This window comes from Pungitius pungitius, chromosome 9 (assembly GCF_949316345.1).
Source record: "Pungitius pungitius chromosome 9, fPunPun2.1, whole genome shotgun sequence".
Lineage (NCBI taxonomy): Eukaryota > Metazoa > Chordata > Actinopteri > Perciformes > Gasterosteidae > Pungitius > Pungitius pungitius.
Genome location: NC_084908.1, coordinates 8,197,574 through 8,212,608, shown reverse-complemented (window position 1 = coordinate 8,212,608; position 15,035 = coordinate 8,197,574). Strand labels below are relative to the sequence as shown.

Here is a 15,035-nt window from a genome sequence, read left to right as displayed (position 1 = left end):
AAGGAGTGGAAAAGTCAAACAGGCCTCTGTTTTGTCGGTTTTATGCCTTTTAGCAAACTACTATGCAATTACTTTTCTCAGAGTGGCAGCGGTGGAACAAAAGAAAAAACATTCATTGTTATTTTTTCCCCCAGAACTGACCATGATGAATATGACAAGATAGTAGGGGAAGCACTTCATGTTTGGTCCTAGCACTGTAAGATTGGACTGAAACAATACAAATAGAAATACTTTTTAATTAGAAGTTTCATCACAGGCATAATCGTAAACAAGATATTTAAAAATGATTTCATTATAATCGCCCCAGTCCGTTTCTCATGCGCTGTCACTCATTCACTCACACAGACCAATACGCTCCAGAGACTAAAGGCAAAGAAAAACAAGGGGAGAGAGATTCTGCAATATTAAAATTCAATCCATGAGGGACTCAACTCAAGAGCACATGCACACGCACATAAACACACACATACATACATACAAGACACACAAAAAGAAAGGTCTGCATCCGGTGGTGTGTTGATAGCGGTTATAACTTCTAACTGGACGAAGAAGTGTTCCTGTGAGGGCAAAGAACAAACGTTTTTATTTGTAGAACGTAGACTGTAAATGGTTCATTCAAGTAGCGGTTTGCTCCTACATACATACATCAAAACCATTTCCAACACAACAGTGAATGCTGCACCTTTTAGTGTTTGTCGATGGAACTCACTGTAGCTTGTCCTGTAACAGATCCAACCTCTGTCGATCTACGTAGCGGGAGAACAGGGAGAGCAGGTTGGGAGGCATGAAGAGGGGGGGCGAGAGAGATGAGCTGGGGATGCTGAGCAACTCCCTCGTCACTGAAAACACCAACTCAGTCCTGGACAGAAGGTTCGTGGTCAGAAGAAGAGGAAAACAAAGAAACAGTGTGAAGAGGAGAACAAACAGATGACTAATGGCAACGTTTTGTCTCAAAGAACCAAACCCTTTTGGGAGGAGTGAGCAGGACGTGAGTGACACACTAGCAGCTTACCATCGATTGTCGTCCATGAGTTGACAGTTGGGAGCAGTGCTTTGCATCCTCTCTCCTTCACTCAGGATCAGATAGAGCAGTGTCACACCAAACTACATACACAACACACAACAAAAGCATTATAAAATGTGGAAATTGCTGAAGCAAATAAGATATCTAAAACTAAAATGGTGTCTGCATGTTGATTCACCCCATTTACTCCATTGTTGAGCTCAGAGCTCCTCCAGCTGATCTTCGATCTTGTTGTTACCTCACTAAATAATGTCCTCCTTGCTTGCTGTGAGGATTGACTTGTCGTGGTTCCACACTTTCCCTTTTGTCATTGCGTAAAATTCCTGACCACCGATTACACCAGCAGCACAGTAAGTGAGGAACGGGTCACCCTGGGCAACGGTTGATGTGTGTGATAGTCATAGATTTACGATAGATGAGTGGATAGATTCATTGCTGGAGTTAGTCTCTAAATGGCATTGGTTGGAAAAATTGACAGCCTTGTTCTATGAGGTCATGTATTCATCATAATGATATGACACGTTTCCTTTCAGAGTACCTGTAATCCAACATCAAACTCTGAAGTTATTTTAAGATTGGACTGAGCATCAGTATGCAGTTTGCTGTTCAAATCAGTGGTCAGTTATCCGTTTGACCACAGGATCAACATTCTCATCTTTTCTCCATTATTAACCTATTTTTTGTTTTAGATGATTGATGTGGTACGTGCTTGCCTGTACCTTGTTGTGCAGTACTGTAGCCAGCTGGCCCTCACTGCCCTGAAGCTCCTGGAGCAGATCTGTAAGGGTGGAGCTTGACAATGACTGAATGACTGCAGAAACCGGCTCCACTAACCAGCACAGCACCTGAACAGGAGAGCAGAGGCAGAGAATGAAGGCAGCTGCTGCTAGCTTATTACACTTCAATTTCATTGTCTAGGAAACACCTTTTATTGTTGTTCATGTTATTCTTTATTATTACTATTAAGTGTCCGATAAAATCATTGTCAGCTTTAATTGAGGCGTTAACATATATATAAATCCGTGTTTTCCCCAAGATAAGATATTCATTTATTACTCCCACAATGGGGAAATTCTCAGGGACAGAGCAGCGAAGTGGACAGTGCACACAACATGTGGTAAATAAAATAAAATAAAAATACAACAGCAGCATTAATATATAGGTAAAAATATAATAGACCAAATATAAAAAGTTTTGAAAGAAAACCACAGTAACGGAATATACTAACTAAATAAACATATATGTAAACACTTAAATTACATATACAGGCATAGAGGTAAGCAAAATAGCCTCTTTGGAACTGTGAGTAAAAATTATGTTGCACCAGTTACCTGGTCCTGCTTGTCCTTCTTGGCCAGGGCAGGAAGATTACGGGAAATCGCCATGACAACGGCGGCAGCCTGCGGTGAGGGGAGGAAGGGGAGGAGCCTGGAGATGAGCCGCTTGCCCTTCCTCACTGACATGATCATCACACACTGCTCATCATTCACTCTTATTAAAGAGGAAGAAAAAATTATTAGTGTGTATATATATACAGCTACATATACATACATGCATGCATAAAATGTATACATACATAAATGCTGGGCGTTATGGACAAAAATGAATGTCCCTGTATTTTTTTTTTCTCCCGGTATCCCGGTATTTAAGTAAACACATTAATTCATTCATTGACCCGGAAAAGGGCGAGTTGGCTTGTTAGTTGCTGTGACTGCCATCCGGACAAGGACCAAAAGCTAAAAAAATCCGGTTGTGTTTTTAACGTGACAGCGCACTTTTTGACTGCGGAGCTTTACGGTATTGGCTTCAAGCACAGACCAAATTTCGTTCTAGTTAAACCATACCACGTGATACTACTCGACCATACCACGTGATACTACTCGACGAATGGAGTCCTTGCATTCCAGGCAGGATGACATCGTCTTAATACCGCAGACAGACTAGAGGTGTAGCGGCAAAAAAAGAAGACTGTAGGAAGAAAAGAAAGATAGCAACGTTTGAAAAAAGACGAGTGAGACTCGTAAGAAAAAGGAGGAACAAATAGTGCCCTCCAAAACAAAGAAAAGCATTTAATCCTCAATGGGCGGACTCGTTTCTGTTCATACTGAAGCACAAAACCAGCATCTCATATGCTCAGAACCCATTGAAAAACTCATGAGGCGTAATAAGCTCCTCCACATGAGGAGAACGGCCCTAATGCATTCAGCCCCAGGTTTAAAATCCTGGCAGGAAAAAAAACTAGATCTTAATTCTCCCACTTACCAAAAAAGTGGAGATATATATTGAATTAAATGTTTTTTTTTTATGCAGACCTACATTTATTTAATTGAGAGAACATCATTTATATTTGCAATCACACATACATGTTAATTTCTTTGTTACGTGACAATAAATATTGCCAAGAGTTTTAGAATCGAACGGAATTCATTTGATTTGTTCGTCATGTACATGTAAATGTTGATACAAATCTATTCCTCTATTTAAATCACACTAAGTAGTCACATTATGATCTTTCGGACCTTTGCTTCAAGAAATTCTCTCTCACTGGACCTCTTTTAGTGTGTTTTTGCTCCTGCATTGCTCTTTTACATATTAGGGCTGCACGGCGCACCGGTATAAGATCACTGACATTGCTCTTCGGCAGGCAGCAGATTCACGCCATTGTGGAGCGGTCGGAGCTAGTTGTCTGTATGTGTTGAGATTGAGTCATGGTTATAACAATAAATAACCCACAACAAACTCTTTAACAGGGTAAAACACCACAGCACAACAGCTGGTGACACAAACAATTTGTAACACTAATAATTGTACATTTATAAAAATTACCCCACCAACAAGTTGTGAGCAAGTTGGCCAGCAGTGAACAGCGGTCGTTTTCGGGGTCAATGAATTAATGTGTTTACTTGAACAAGCAATACCATCAGAATGTTTCTTAATACCGTGATACAGATTTTTTGGCCAGCCAGCCAGCGCCAGACACACAATGTACTCTCGTAGTTATTCCTATGTGTCCATTTGATCTACCGCTCCAGCTAACCTGTTGTCCCACTCCTTCTCCCGCAGAGAGTTGCAGAGCTGTGTGGTGTTGGTTTTATGCTGCTCCAGGAGAGCCTCCCTGTCTTCCTCTGGCGCCTGTACAAAACGTTTTTCGAAGTCTTGAACCTCCAACAGCATACTGTACATCTGTTGAATGGAAATAGACAAAGAGCAATAGAAATGCATAACTCAGACAGACAGCATTTAAAGAAAAAACAAAGTAAAAACCACTATAAATTACTTTAACAATTTACTTCTTCAGAGGGGTTAAAATTATTTTTGGGACGGTGGCAAAATAATTAATAGTCTGAAGCCTTGTATGCCAGCTGTAGAACAAAACGGCAACATTAATCATCAGTTAGTATCCAAATAATGTTATCAGGGGTCTGTAAAAGTTATATTTTCTATAGTTATATAACTAAGTTATGCTTCTTTTTTTCCTTGTGCCAATCTTTGATTCAAATCATATTTGAAATGTTTCTTCAATATTTGTGCAGTCCTACCTTCTCCACCGTGTAGAGGATCTGTCGCCTCTTGTTCCAAACCTGCTTCTCTCTTTTCTCCTGCAGGTAGACAGAGAAACCAATTAAGACTTCAAACTGAAATTGTATTGTCATTTGTTCTTTAAATAATAAACAATACACAATAATCTGGGTAAGAATCTTCTAAATAGCCAAAAAAAAAGAAAAAACAATTCCAGCATACTATGTTTATATTATTTTATCATGGTATTACATTTCATTGTTACCAATTACCATTCTAGCTGTTTGATTATAGGTTCTGGCCTAAAAACAGATCATGCCTTTCCCTTCAAAACTGACAATTGGTACGTTCACGCCGCACATGTCGCCAGCACTTTCCGCGACAGGACTGCATACAAAGTCTATGCACAGAGGCAATGACGCAAATCTGCGATTGAGCAGTGCAAGCATTGGTTTGTTTCGCCTGAAATCACGTCGAGTTCGGGCGAAGTTGTCCAGACAACCATATATGCCTTTTTACAACATCCCATCACTGCACTGAATATAGTACAATAAAATGAAGGCCATTTGTATGGACACACTGATACTAAATATTAAATAACATTAAGGACGTTTGCTCAATGATAACGTGTGTGTGTGGCTCTTAAAAGAGCCGCTTGGTTGTGCTTGAGCATATGGTGTCTCGTTGTGGGACAGTTCCCTCGGCATGGAACCATGTAACAGAAATAAGCAGCAGTCATTTAGACGTCGGTGAAATTCACCGAGCTGTCTGCGCCTACAGATGCTATTTAGTACATAAACACGACTCTGTTTGAAGGTCCGACGTTATTAGGAGAAAGTTGATCTGTTTCAGGATGATAAACCACGCCCCGTCTCCGTTGCGTCGGCGCGAATACGCAACACATGAAAATTGACCGCAAATGTAGTCCTGTGGCACGTTTAGAGCGTTTGAGGCAACACGACACATTTGCGTCGCGTTCGGTGTGAATGTAGCATAAGACTGATGTATCATATACCTCTATTGTGCATTACAGAAAAATAATGCCGTTAGATTAATGTCTTAATTAAAACGAGAACATTGTGTTAACAAGTGAAATGATTAAATCATAAAAACAGACCTCGTCATCTGTGCGGGTTGTCACCACAGCATCAATCATCTTGCGAGGGTTGTTGACGCTGGAGACGGTCAGCTTACCCAGAGAGCCTGCAAACTGAACTGTTGACAAACACATTCATTAGAAGTCTCCGGTATCACATACTATGGATAATACTTTGTGTATTCCACTGTCCTTTACCTGGTCTGTAGGTGTGTTCAACCTTGGCAACCTGTGGAGTTATCAGTTTGGTGGTGTATTCCTTCTTGCTGCTGTCCCTCTCTCTTTCCTGACGTTTCTCCATCTTTTCATAGTAGTTCTACATGTGCAACACAAGCATCATTATCCTGTTTTCATTAAATATTAGTGAAAAAGACATTTTCAACATTAAAGAGAACCAGTGAGAATAGAAATACAATTGGGCCTGTAGCAGCACCCTCGTAGTAAAACCACAGATTTCAGCCAGCTCCGAGTTATCGGATAGATCATGCTGCCCTTATTGCGAATACAAAAGAGTCCTCCCATCTCCAACAAAAATAACACGTTACTCCGTAAGATGTGTTAAAACAATACCTACAGTAATAAAGTGTTCCTTTACAATGACTAAAGTATCTGGGGCAATGTCACGCATAGCTCTTTATTACCAGTCGATGCACCTTTCCAAATGATTCCACGACTAGCTTGTTGAGAATTTGATCGTAAAAATCATTATGGGAGTTTTGTATCATGGTTTGAGTGTACCTATATACACATATACAGAACATTTGTACCTTCATAGAGATTATTTGTGAATAATTGAGCTAGTATAAAGAATGTTGTTTCCAATCATTTTACATTGTAATGGGTACAGTTAAGTTGGACTTTTGTATGGAATTGGTCAGAAATAGCCCTCTCTTCAAAACTCTGCTGGTATTAAGCTCGCTTAGAACGTAAACCAGGTGCATCTCAATAAATTAGAATATTATTGCAAAATAATCTATTTCAATAATTAAATGCAAAAACTGAAACTTTGTTAAATTTGGGATAAAATATAAATACTAGGGCTGTCAAAAATAGCGCGTTAACGACGTTAATTAGTTGTTTGTTGTTAATTACGTCAATTTTTTTAACACATTTCACGCATGCGCAGTGTGACAAATTATTCAGGTCAGGAAAGTACCTCTTCCTCTAGGGAATGCACTTCATTCTATACAACACATTACTGCCACCTGTAGGCATATGTCAGGACGTCAGGTTCAGCAAGTCTTTTGCGCCAGTCCACGCTGAATGTTCGCAGGCCATTAACCAAATCAACCTCAGATCATTTGACCAACACAATAGCAAAATGTTCCAACACGTTGGAATTCGACGCTGGAAATGGTCAAGCGCGTGAGCAGAAATAAAGAGGCCGTCATCGCCATACTTGCCAATTCAAAAGGACCGGGGGGGGTACGGGTGCTAGCGGTCAACGTGGGGAGGTGCTGGCGATCGAAATCTAACTTTTATTATTGTCCGGTGCAAATCGGGAGAAAGGTCGGTCCGGGACATATTCGGGAGCGGCTTTGAAATTTGGGAGTCTCCCAGAAATATCGGGAGGGTTGGCCTGTCTGGTCATCGCAGCCCTGGACCATCAGGAGCACAAACTTGTTTTGCCGACCGCAGCAGAGTGGGATAAACTGCAGAGGCTCGAGACCCTTCTAGAGACATGCAGGGAAATCAGTCTGTAACTTATCAAATAACATTGATTTGATTATTTCTGGAATGAATTAAACCAAGTCAAATATCAATAACATGTATTTATGTAAAAAATAATAATGATGATAATAATAATGATAATTATGTATCTGTGTCCTGTTATTTATATTTGGTATGCATTTCAGAAAGAAAAAATGGTTGTAATTGCAAATAGTGATTAATCCTGATTAATCCACTGAAAATTCTGATTAATTTGATAAAAAAATTTAATCATTTGACAGCCCTAATAAATACATACTATTATATATAAATATATTTCTTAAATTAGGGGAAAGAAGAAAACCATCAATAGGACAGATCTGTGTAGTGTGTGTGTGTATAATTTAAAAAGCTTGAGTCGCCCTACAATGAATGTTAATAACAGGACTTATAGCAAATCTAAAAACCAACCTGATAGTAGTAGTCGTCCAGATAAGGGTCAGTACTTTGCAGCTGCATCATCTGGATCTTGGTTACCCATTCCTTCTCCTTCTGAGTCATTAGGTTACTGTAGGGGTCCCTGCTTCGCCTGTCCCCTCCAGTCCTGCCGCGCTCCCTTAAAAGGAGGCAAAGAGACAGAAGTACACAGTTTAAGCAGTGGCCTTTGGAGTGCCTTTTTGTTGAGCGTATAATCTTAATCTGTAACCTGCTCAAGAATGTCTTTGTTTGTTAGTAATCCAGGGCCACAGTGATAAATCATTGCTAACATATACTGTGTGTACACAAACTTGCTTACCCTCCCCGGCTCTGCATGCGCTGTGTGAGCATACGGCGGTGCTGGGGGTGAAGGTGGGTGGTGTTATGCCGGATGGGTGGCGTGTGGTTGAGGTGGCCATGAGGGGACGGGCCCATTCTGTGGCCGAGTGGGGGAGGGGGCCCCCTGAAGAATGGCCTGAAACCGCTACCAACGGGTAACAAAGGAGGCCCAGGTCCACCCCGAGAAAAACCAGCCACCTGCAGAGACAGAGACAGACTTAATCACGTGAGAGAATAATTGACATTGTTAAGGAGGGAACTATTGAAAACATTGGGGCTGCTGTGTCAGTATTACTTTGAGAAGCAGTTTCTACACACATCACTGGTTCAGCAGGTTTATACGATATTGTCTTGAGTCTTATCAAACCCAGGGTTATTGGCTAGGTAATGAGACAAAAAAAAAAATACTTATTTGGGTTTTCTGTATGTCATTATCATTATTACATACTATCAACCATACAGCTCTCATCCCAGGGTACCAAATGATAACACTTAACTTAAAGAAATCTGGAGTCGTGTGGAGCAATCTAGAGGAACTGTGTGTATATGATACCAACCTGAGAGTTGAGCAGCTGAGCCCGTTGAATCTGAGACAGGACTGTACCAACTCCGGGCGGGAATGGACCACGACACAGAGGAGAGTTCTGAACAAAAAACCCAAATAAACTTCATAACACTTAATAATGAAAATTGACATTGGTTTGTTCCTCTCGTCGTCTACTTAAAAAAAAAAAAAGAAACACTTGTTTGCCGACTGATGCTGAAGAAAAAAAAGAGCAATACCAGTTCCATGTGTCTGCCGCAAATATGAAGCTAGTTGACGGGGGGAGGAGGCGTGGAAAACAAATCGATATAATAAAAAAAAGACACGACCAGCCTCTTGTTTGTCAGAAGTAACTTTCTGTACCGTGCTTCTCACAATAGGAGGGTCATGCAGCAGGCCGCCCACACTCCGGGCGGGCCGTGAGTTTGACATATGTGCCTCAGAGTATTCATGCTTTCTCTCCTCAAAGATCTCCACAGATCATGGTTTTATCTGGGCCATTGCCGTGCCTCCTGACACAGCCCTGCTAACAACTACTTCTGTAATTAATATTATTTTTGCCTCTTTCTCAAAGTTTTTGTGCTTCCCCTCCCCACAGATTTCTGTGGATGTCGGATTATATCTGATGATGGTTGTCCTTGCAGTGGTCCTGCTGTACACCTGGCTTACTACTCTCAATATTTTAATAATTTCTGTTGTATGAATTGAACGTACTGTACATCTTTCACGCTATCCATTCTCTACACACGAGTCATTGCATTCTTTCCATCCAAGGAGAAGGATCCTTCTCTGCTGTTCCCGAAAATGTCTTCCCTTTCTACATTACATGTCATTTAGCTGACGCTTTATCCAAAATGACTTACAATAAGTGCATTTCAAACCATAAGGATACAAACCCAGAAGAATGAGAAACAAGCAAGTGCAATTTCAACAAATAAGCCCATTTACAACTTGCTATAGATACGAGCCATTATAAGTACAGTGCTACAATTTGTTTAGTGTTTTTAGTCAAGGTATAGTCTGAAGAGGTGAGTAATGAATGACATGTAATGAAATTGACGGAAACAAGGATTTCTTGAGATGTGTTGTTCCCTTCCACTTCAAAAGGAAACCTCGAACATTCTTCAAGGTGAGGATTGCGGGGAGGGTAAAAACTTACAGCTATATTGAGGAGAGTGTTGGGTGACACACGCTCAGGGAAAGGAGCAGGGTATCTGTGCTGGACCGGGGCTCTCACATGAACTGCCGTGGGATGGTGGATCTACACACACACAAACGCAGACAGGACAGGGTTAACATAGAAAAACCCAACTACATGTTAAGTATATACACAATATAATGCGAAGTACTACAGCTAATGAGACTGCAAGACACACTAACATGTGGCAATCTGACCCATAAACATACTTGCCTAGCTTTTTACTGTTGTATTTGAAAACAATACCTTCAACACATTGACAGACAGCGACAATACAGGCCCTTTTTTGAGGCCTGAGATTTAGGATTATTCACCTGATGATTTAGAGCATGGCTCATTGGCTGTTTGGGCGGCGTTCCAATAGGCACTGCCCTGACCGGAGGGGACCCAATCACAGGAGAAGAAGAGCGTGGGGGTGGTACCCTCTCTGACAAGTCCCGTACTTCATCATTCCTAGCCTGAGAAGGTCTTTTTGGGAGGCCCACCTCTTTGATTATAGACATTAGAGGACTATCCTGAGGACAAAAATGGTGAATCAAATATTTAAAAAATACGTACCAACACATACATAAATCAAAATCAACAGTTTACTTGAGCCATTTCCAAAGTTAATGTATATATTTCTGAAATTATATTTCTTGAAAGGGGTATAGTTGGTACTGTAATCATGCTAAACTGACTGAAGCCAAGAAACTGTTAGAGAAAGGGAAGGAGGAATGAGTGGCGATAGAAACAGATATAATACATGCGTTTCCCCCCCCCCTCCCATACCCCTCTCTTGCTGCAGCCTGAGCCACCTGCGCTTAAACCTCAAATGGACTCCTTCCTTTATTATTCATATTTGCTTTTGATACATGTTCTTTACGTGATTTACTGCCTTTAAGTCATTTCAAATTCCCCTACCTCAGATGATCGTCGTGATGTGTAACATTACATTTTTAATAATGTAACCGTTATATATGGTTAATTGTAAATGAAATATGATGCAATCTGCCTCAGTCTGTGCCCTCCCCATCCTATTTAAAAGATACGTAACTTAAATTTATTGAAAATTTGTTGCAGTGTTTCAGGGCATTTTCATAACTTTAGTTTGTTTTTTTATTTTTTTAAGTGCGGGAGATTTGGGGAGTCGGGATGTAGAAGGGGTGCGTGGCCTAAAAAGTTCATTTGAATCTATGTTTTAGATATGCTGTAATAGACATGCGTGATCAGCAGTGTCTCTCACCTCCATGTGTGTAACCAGTCCGGGACTGACACTGACCGGCCCAAAACCCATACTGTTCTCCCAGATACTGTGAGAGTTCATCTAGATGCAATGAGAGAAAATATATTTTCAAATGAAAGGATTTTACAAAAGACAAATTCTAAATGAATGTACTACAAATAAAGTTCACAACTTGAACTCAAATCCAGAGAAGAAGCTCTTGATTAGTAAGAACATATAAATCATTAAACAATCGCTAATGAATAAGTTAATAAAGCATTTTAACTAACGCACCACAAAAACAAACATTAAAAGCTAACCTGGGCCATTGGAGCAGTCCCTCTGCGCAGTAGATGCTGCTGTTGTTGGTAGCTGAGCATTGACGAGAGAGGAAGCCCAGGAGCAAGGCCTGAGTAGTAAAGGACGGCATATTATTATTAGTCATTAGTATTAGTCATCAAAAAAACATTTGTGAATGACATGCATCTGAATAATTCTGCGTACCCGCTATAGACACTATAAAGCGTGACATTAAACTATGAGCAACTGATAAAGCAACACTCACAATTGTTAAACCATGATTAATTAGATTCAAAATATTAATATGATAAAAAAATCAGGGATCAGCATATAAACTATAGAACAAGAAGAGACTTGGAGCAGTAGTTTAGAATTCATCAACTAGCCAAGTCGAATTTTCGTCCATACTAAAGAATATTAACAGTAAGCACTGCTTAGACACCCACATTTTATAATATCGGTCCACATGCTCTAAACCAGGGGTGTCAAACTCATTTCAGGTTCGGGCCAGATACTGACGGCGCGGCTGTCACCCGCCGTACGTACTCCGGCGGTGGGCCGCACTGGACGGGCAGCTGGGCACCGGCGGGCTGCGAGTTTGACAAATGCGCTCTAAACAAAGTGGGCAGCTTTTCAACAACACACTAACCTATTCACATTCTGTTGGTAATACTCGATGTTCATGCTTCACGCCAGACCTTACAAATAACACATATAAATTGGTACAAAACAAAAAATGATTGTATTCATTCTCACCTGAAACAGAGGGCCCAGAAGGTAGCTGGTGCTGAGGGTGTTGGGGATGCTGGTGCGGTTGAATGGGATGAGGGATGGAGGAGGGCTGGGGCGAGACTCCGGGGCGGTTCAAGCCTTGTAGAGCAGAAAGGCTAGAACGTGAAGAGCTGGGGGATGGACCAGGTTTTTCAGCTGCTCCAACCCCTGCGATGGCCGGGTCAGCCTCCAGAATGAGTCTGGCCAGGGACTCAGCCAAGTCCCCTCCCCCTCCTCGATCATCTACATCTGAAACAATAGTTTGATTTGGATTTTCCAATCAGGTGCATATATTTTATTCAAGATATATTTCTATATGAATTAGATATTTGAAACAATTTGTAAGGGAGGAATCTTTGACCGGCAATCGGTTCTACAAATAAATTTGGCCTGCTGCTAAACACTTAATCTAAAATACTTGGCCTGATGTATATCTTAAGCCCGCCAAATATCCGAAGAGGAATCCTGAGTCAAGTCAAATATCGCAGCTACCAGCAGTGTTCGAATTGCATCACTGACCTGGAGGCAGTCCAGAGGAAGACAAGGAGAACTTCAGGGAAGAAAGGGGAGATGAAAGGGGTATATGGCCTGCTGAATGGAGATGCGTGGCGGTTGAGGTCTGACCTTCGCCTAAGTCAGATTCTTCTCCCAGTCCCCCTCCTTCCAAACCCAGTTCCGCGCCAAGCCCGTCCCTCTCTTCAAGCCCAGCGAGGCGCTTGTGTTCTTCTTGCCAGTCGTCATCTAGAAGAAGAGAGGCACAACCGTGGTTTTGCTTTATGCCGATTAATAATCTGCACTAAAATTTTAAGTTAGTTCTAAAGACTTTTTTTTAGCATAGGCAGTCACTTGCTTTTTAATGTGTGAACAAATAATTGGTTTAAGATGTATTTTCATATATTTCAAACACGTGTAAGTGTGACTTTTCTTTGAGCCTTTTCTTGAAACTGAACTGAAAAGGAATAATAAATGAGTATAGGTGTGGTAATGCAGGACATACCAATGGCCCCAGCACCGAAGGTGTCATCATTGAACTGATCAATTTCATCTTCCTCTTCTACCAGTCCCTCGTCTTCTTCCTCCAACGTACAGTCTTCATCCAGGGACTGCAAAGACACCAGGGAACACCGATGAAGAGACAACAGGGCAAAATAAATTATACGGTAAAAGAAGACTTCCTAGATTAATGTACTTTTACAGACCTGGTTTGATTAAAAGCTAAATGTAAGACACGTAAGGAATACAGAAATCGAGGTACAAGAGAAAATTGGGTAGAGTGAGAATTCAAATGGACTTAACACTAGTCATACTTCACTAACGTAAGTTGTACCTGTATAGCGGTGACTGCGTAAAAACAACAGCATTAAGTTAACGTTTGGCTAATAACCCGTTCAGTAGTTGGCCAGGTCAGCAGTGACCAAGCCAGGTTTGTCACTGTGAAAACTCCACAGCCCTAGACTGTGAAGAGACATTTAGGTCCAGTTACATGTGCCAGATAGTAATCAATTCTTACGGATTACACGAATATATATTACCCAGGACGTCTTCCCCGGGCCATCTATTGTACATAACGTTAGCATTACAACTGATTAGCAACCATGCTAACGCTGAGTTACATCACGCAGGACCCACGTCGATCGAAGGATGGTCCTGCTTCCCAAGAACTAACCAATACATTACGATTTCGACAGCGCGTATAACTAGCACACATTTGCCTTTCATGAAGGTGTATCGTTTACTTAACAATAAGCGAACCCTTCGCTCACTTTCCTCTTAACTCATGTGACCAAGCAAGCGGGCTTCATAGGCCGCCGACCGCGTTGAATTTAGTAACGTTAGCTAGTAAACAATAGAAACTCTGCCTCTTTACATCACATGCTGTCTGTAATTACTACCCAGCTGTCTTTAAAATATATCTCATTTTCTACGGAAAGAGGGAATATTTGTATTGTGGAACAATACTCACCTGAAATCGGAACATCTATCTTTGGGCTTTTGGGGGAAAAAGTGCATCGGTAGCGAGGCGGCGCGCAAATGACGCAGTGGGCACGTCGTCCACTTGAACGTGCGTTGCGGAGCGACGTGAACGAGCACGCATTTCATACGCCACTACTGCTGCCTCTGGTCATATTGTGAATGCTTCTTTGTTAGAAATTCGAAAGATAAACTACTTAGTAAATATGTTTACACAGATAACATTAGAAACCATGAAAGAAATGCTCATTTTATTCTTGTTAATTGCCATTCTCAGTTGTAAATAGCATATAGCTTGTTAATATTTTCAATTATTTATTGTAAATATGGTTTAATCATTTTGATACGCTTTGCTTTGTATAAGATTTATGTAGGTCTACTAAATAACTTCCATTTGTAGTCCTTGGGCAAGTAAACAGGCAAAACCATCACATAATACTTCTGTAGATAAGTGCCTTACAAATACAGGGCAGTTGCTCACAGGACACCAGATAAGAGTCCTGAGCATTTATCCAGAGCTACTCAGCCTTGATTCTTGGATACCTATAATGTTACTGCCATTATACTATTTCTTTTAGTGTCGTTGGTTGGCATCGGCCCAAATACGTTTGTTCCCTTTAGCGAAGGAAAAAGTCACAAGGAGCACATAGCGGGCTAGTTATGATAAAACAACATCACCTTCCCCAACCTGTAGCGTTTCTATGACGCTTTCTGACCATCTAGTCACCTTCTAACCTTTGGCTCTCCCTGTTGGAACCGTTTTTAAGGTGGATGTGTGCTACGGCTGAAGATAAAACAGTGGTGCAGGTGGCTTCTCTTTCTGCATTCTTTTCTTGGGGAGCATAACAACACTGGGTAGGCAATCTCAAACTCAGACTTCTACAGACAGTTCTCCTGTCTCTTTGAATTGGACAATTCAGATTCCATGTTCCCTCTTTTGGA

General features: G+C 41.1%; 1 protein-coding gene across 2 annotated transcripts; it reads right to left on the bottom strand.

Moving 5' to 3' along the window:
* Positions 1 to 218: 218 nt before the first annotated feature.
* On the bottom strand, positions 219 to 14,225 carry patl1 (PAT1 homolog 1, processing body mRNA decay factor). 2 transcript variants are annotated; one of them, XM_037472578.2, is made up of 20 exons: positions 14,086 to 14,225; positions 13,120 to 13,225; positions 12,642 to 12,863; positions 12,108 to 12,371; positions 11,372 to 11,460; positions 11,073 to 11,153; positions 10,162 to 10,362; positions 9,809 to 9,910; positions 8,663 to 8,749; positions 8,086 to 8,303; positions 7,761 to 7,905; positions 5,838 to 5,955; positions 5,661 to 5,758; positions 4,564 to 4,623; positions 4,062 to 4,207; positions 2,356 to 2,515; positions 1,744 to 1,869; positions 1,013 to 1,104; positions 683 to 859; positions 219 to 557 (listed from the first exon to the last, which is right to left on the bottom strand). In XM_037472578.2, the coding sequence occupies exons 1-19, from the start codon at positions 14,098 to 14,100 to the stop codon at positions 706 to 708; spliced, it is 2,484 nt and encodes an 827-aa protein (XP_037328475.1). In that variant the 5' UTR covers positions 14,101 to 14,225; the 3' UTR covers positions 219 to 557; positions 683 to 705. The 2 variants fall into 2 exon arrangements, with proteins under 2 accessions (XP_037328475.1, XP_037328474.1); XM_037472577.2 differs by having other exon boundaries at positions 710 to 859.
* Between the last annotated feature and the right edge of the window lie 810 nt (positions 14,226 to 15,035).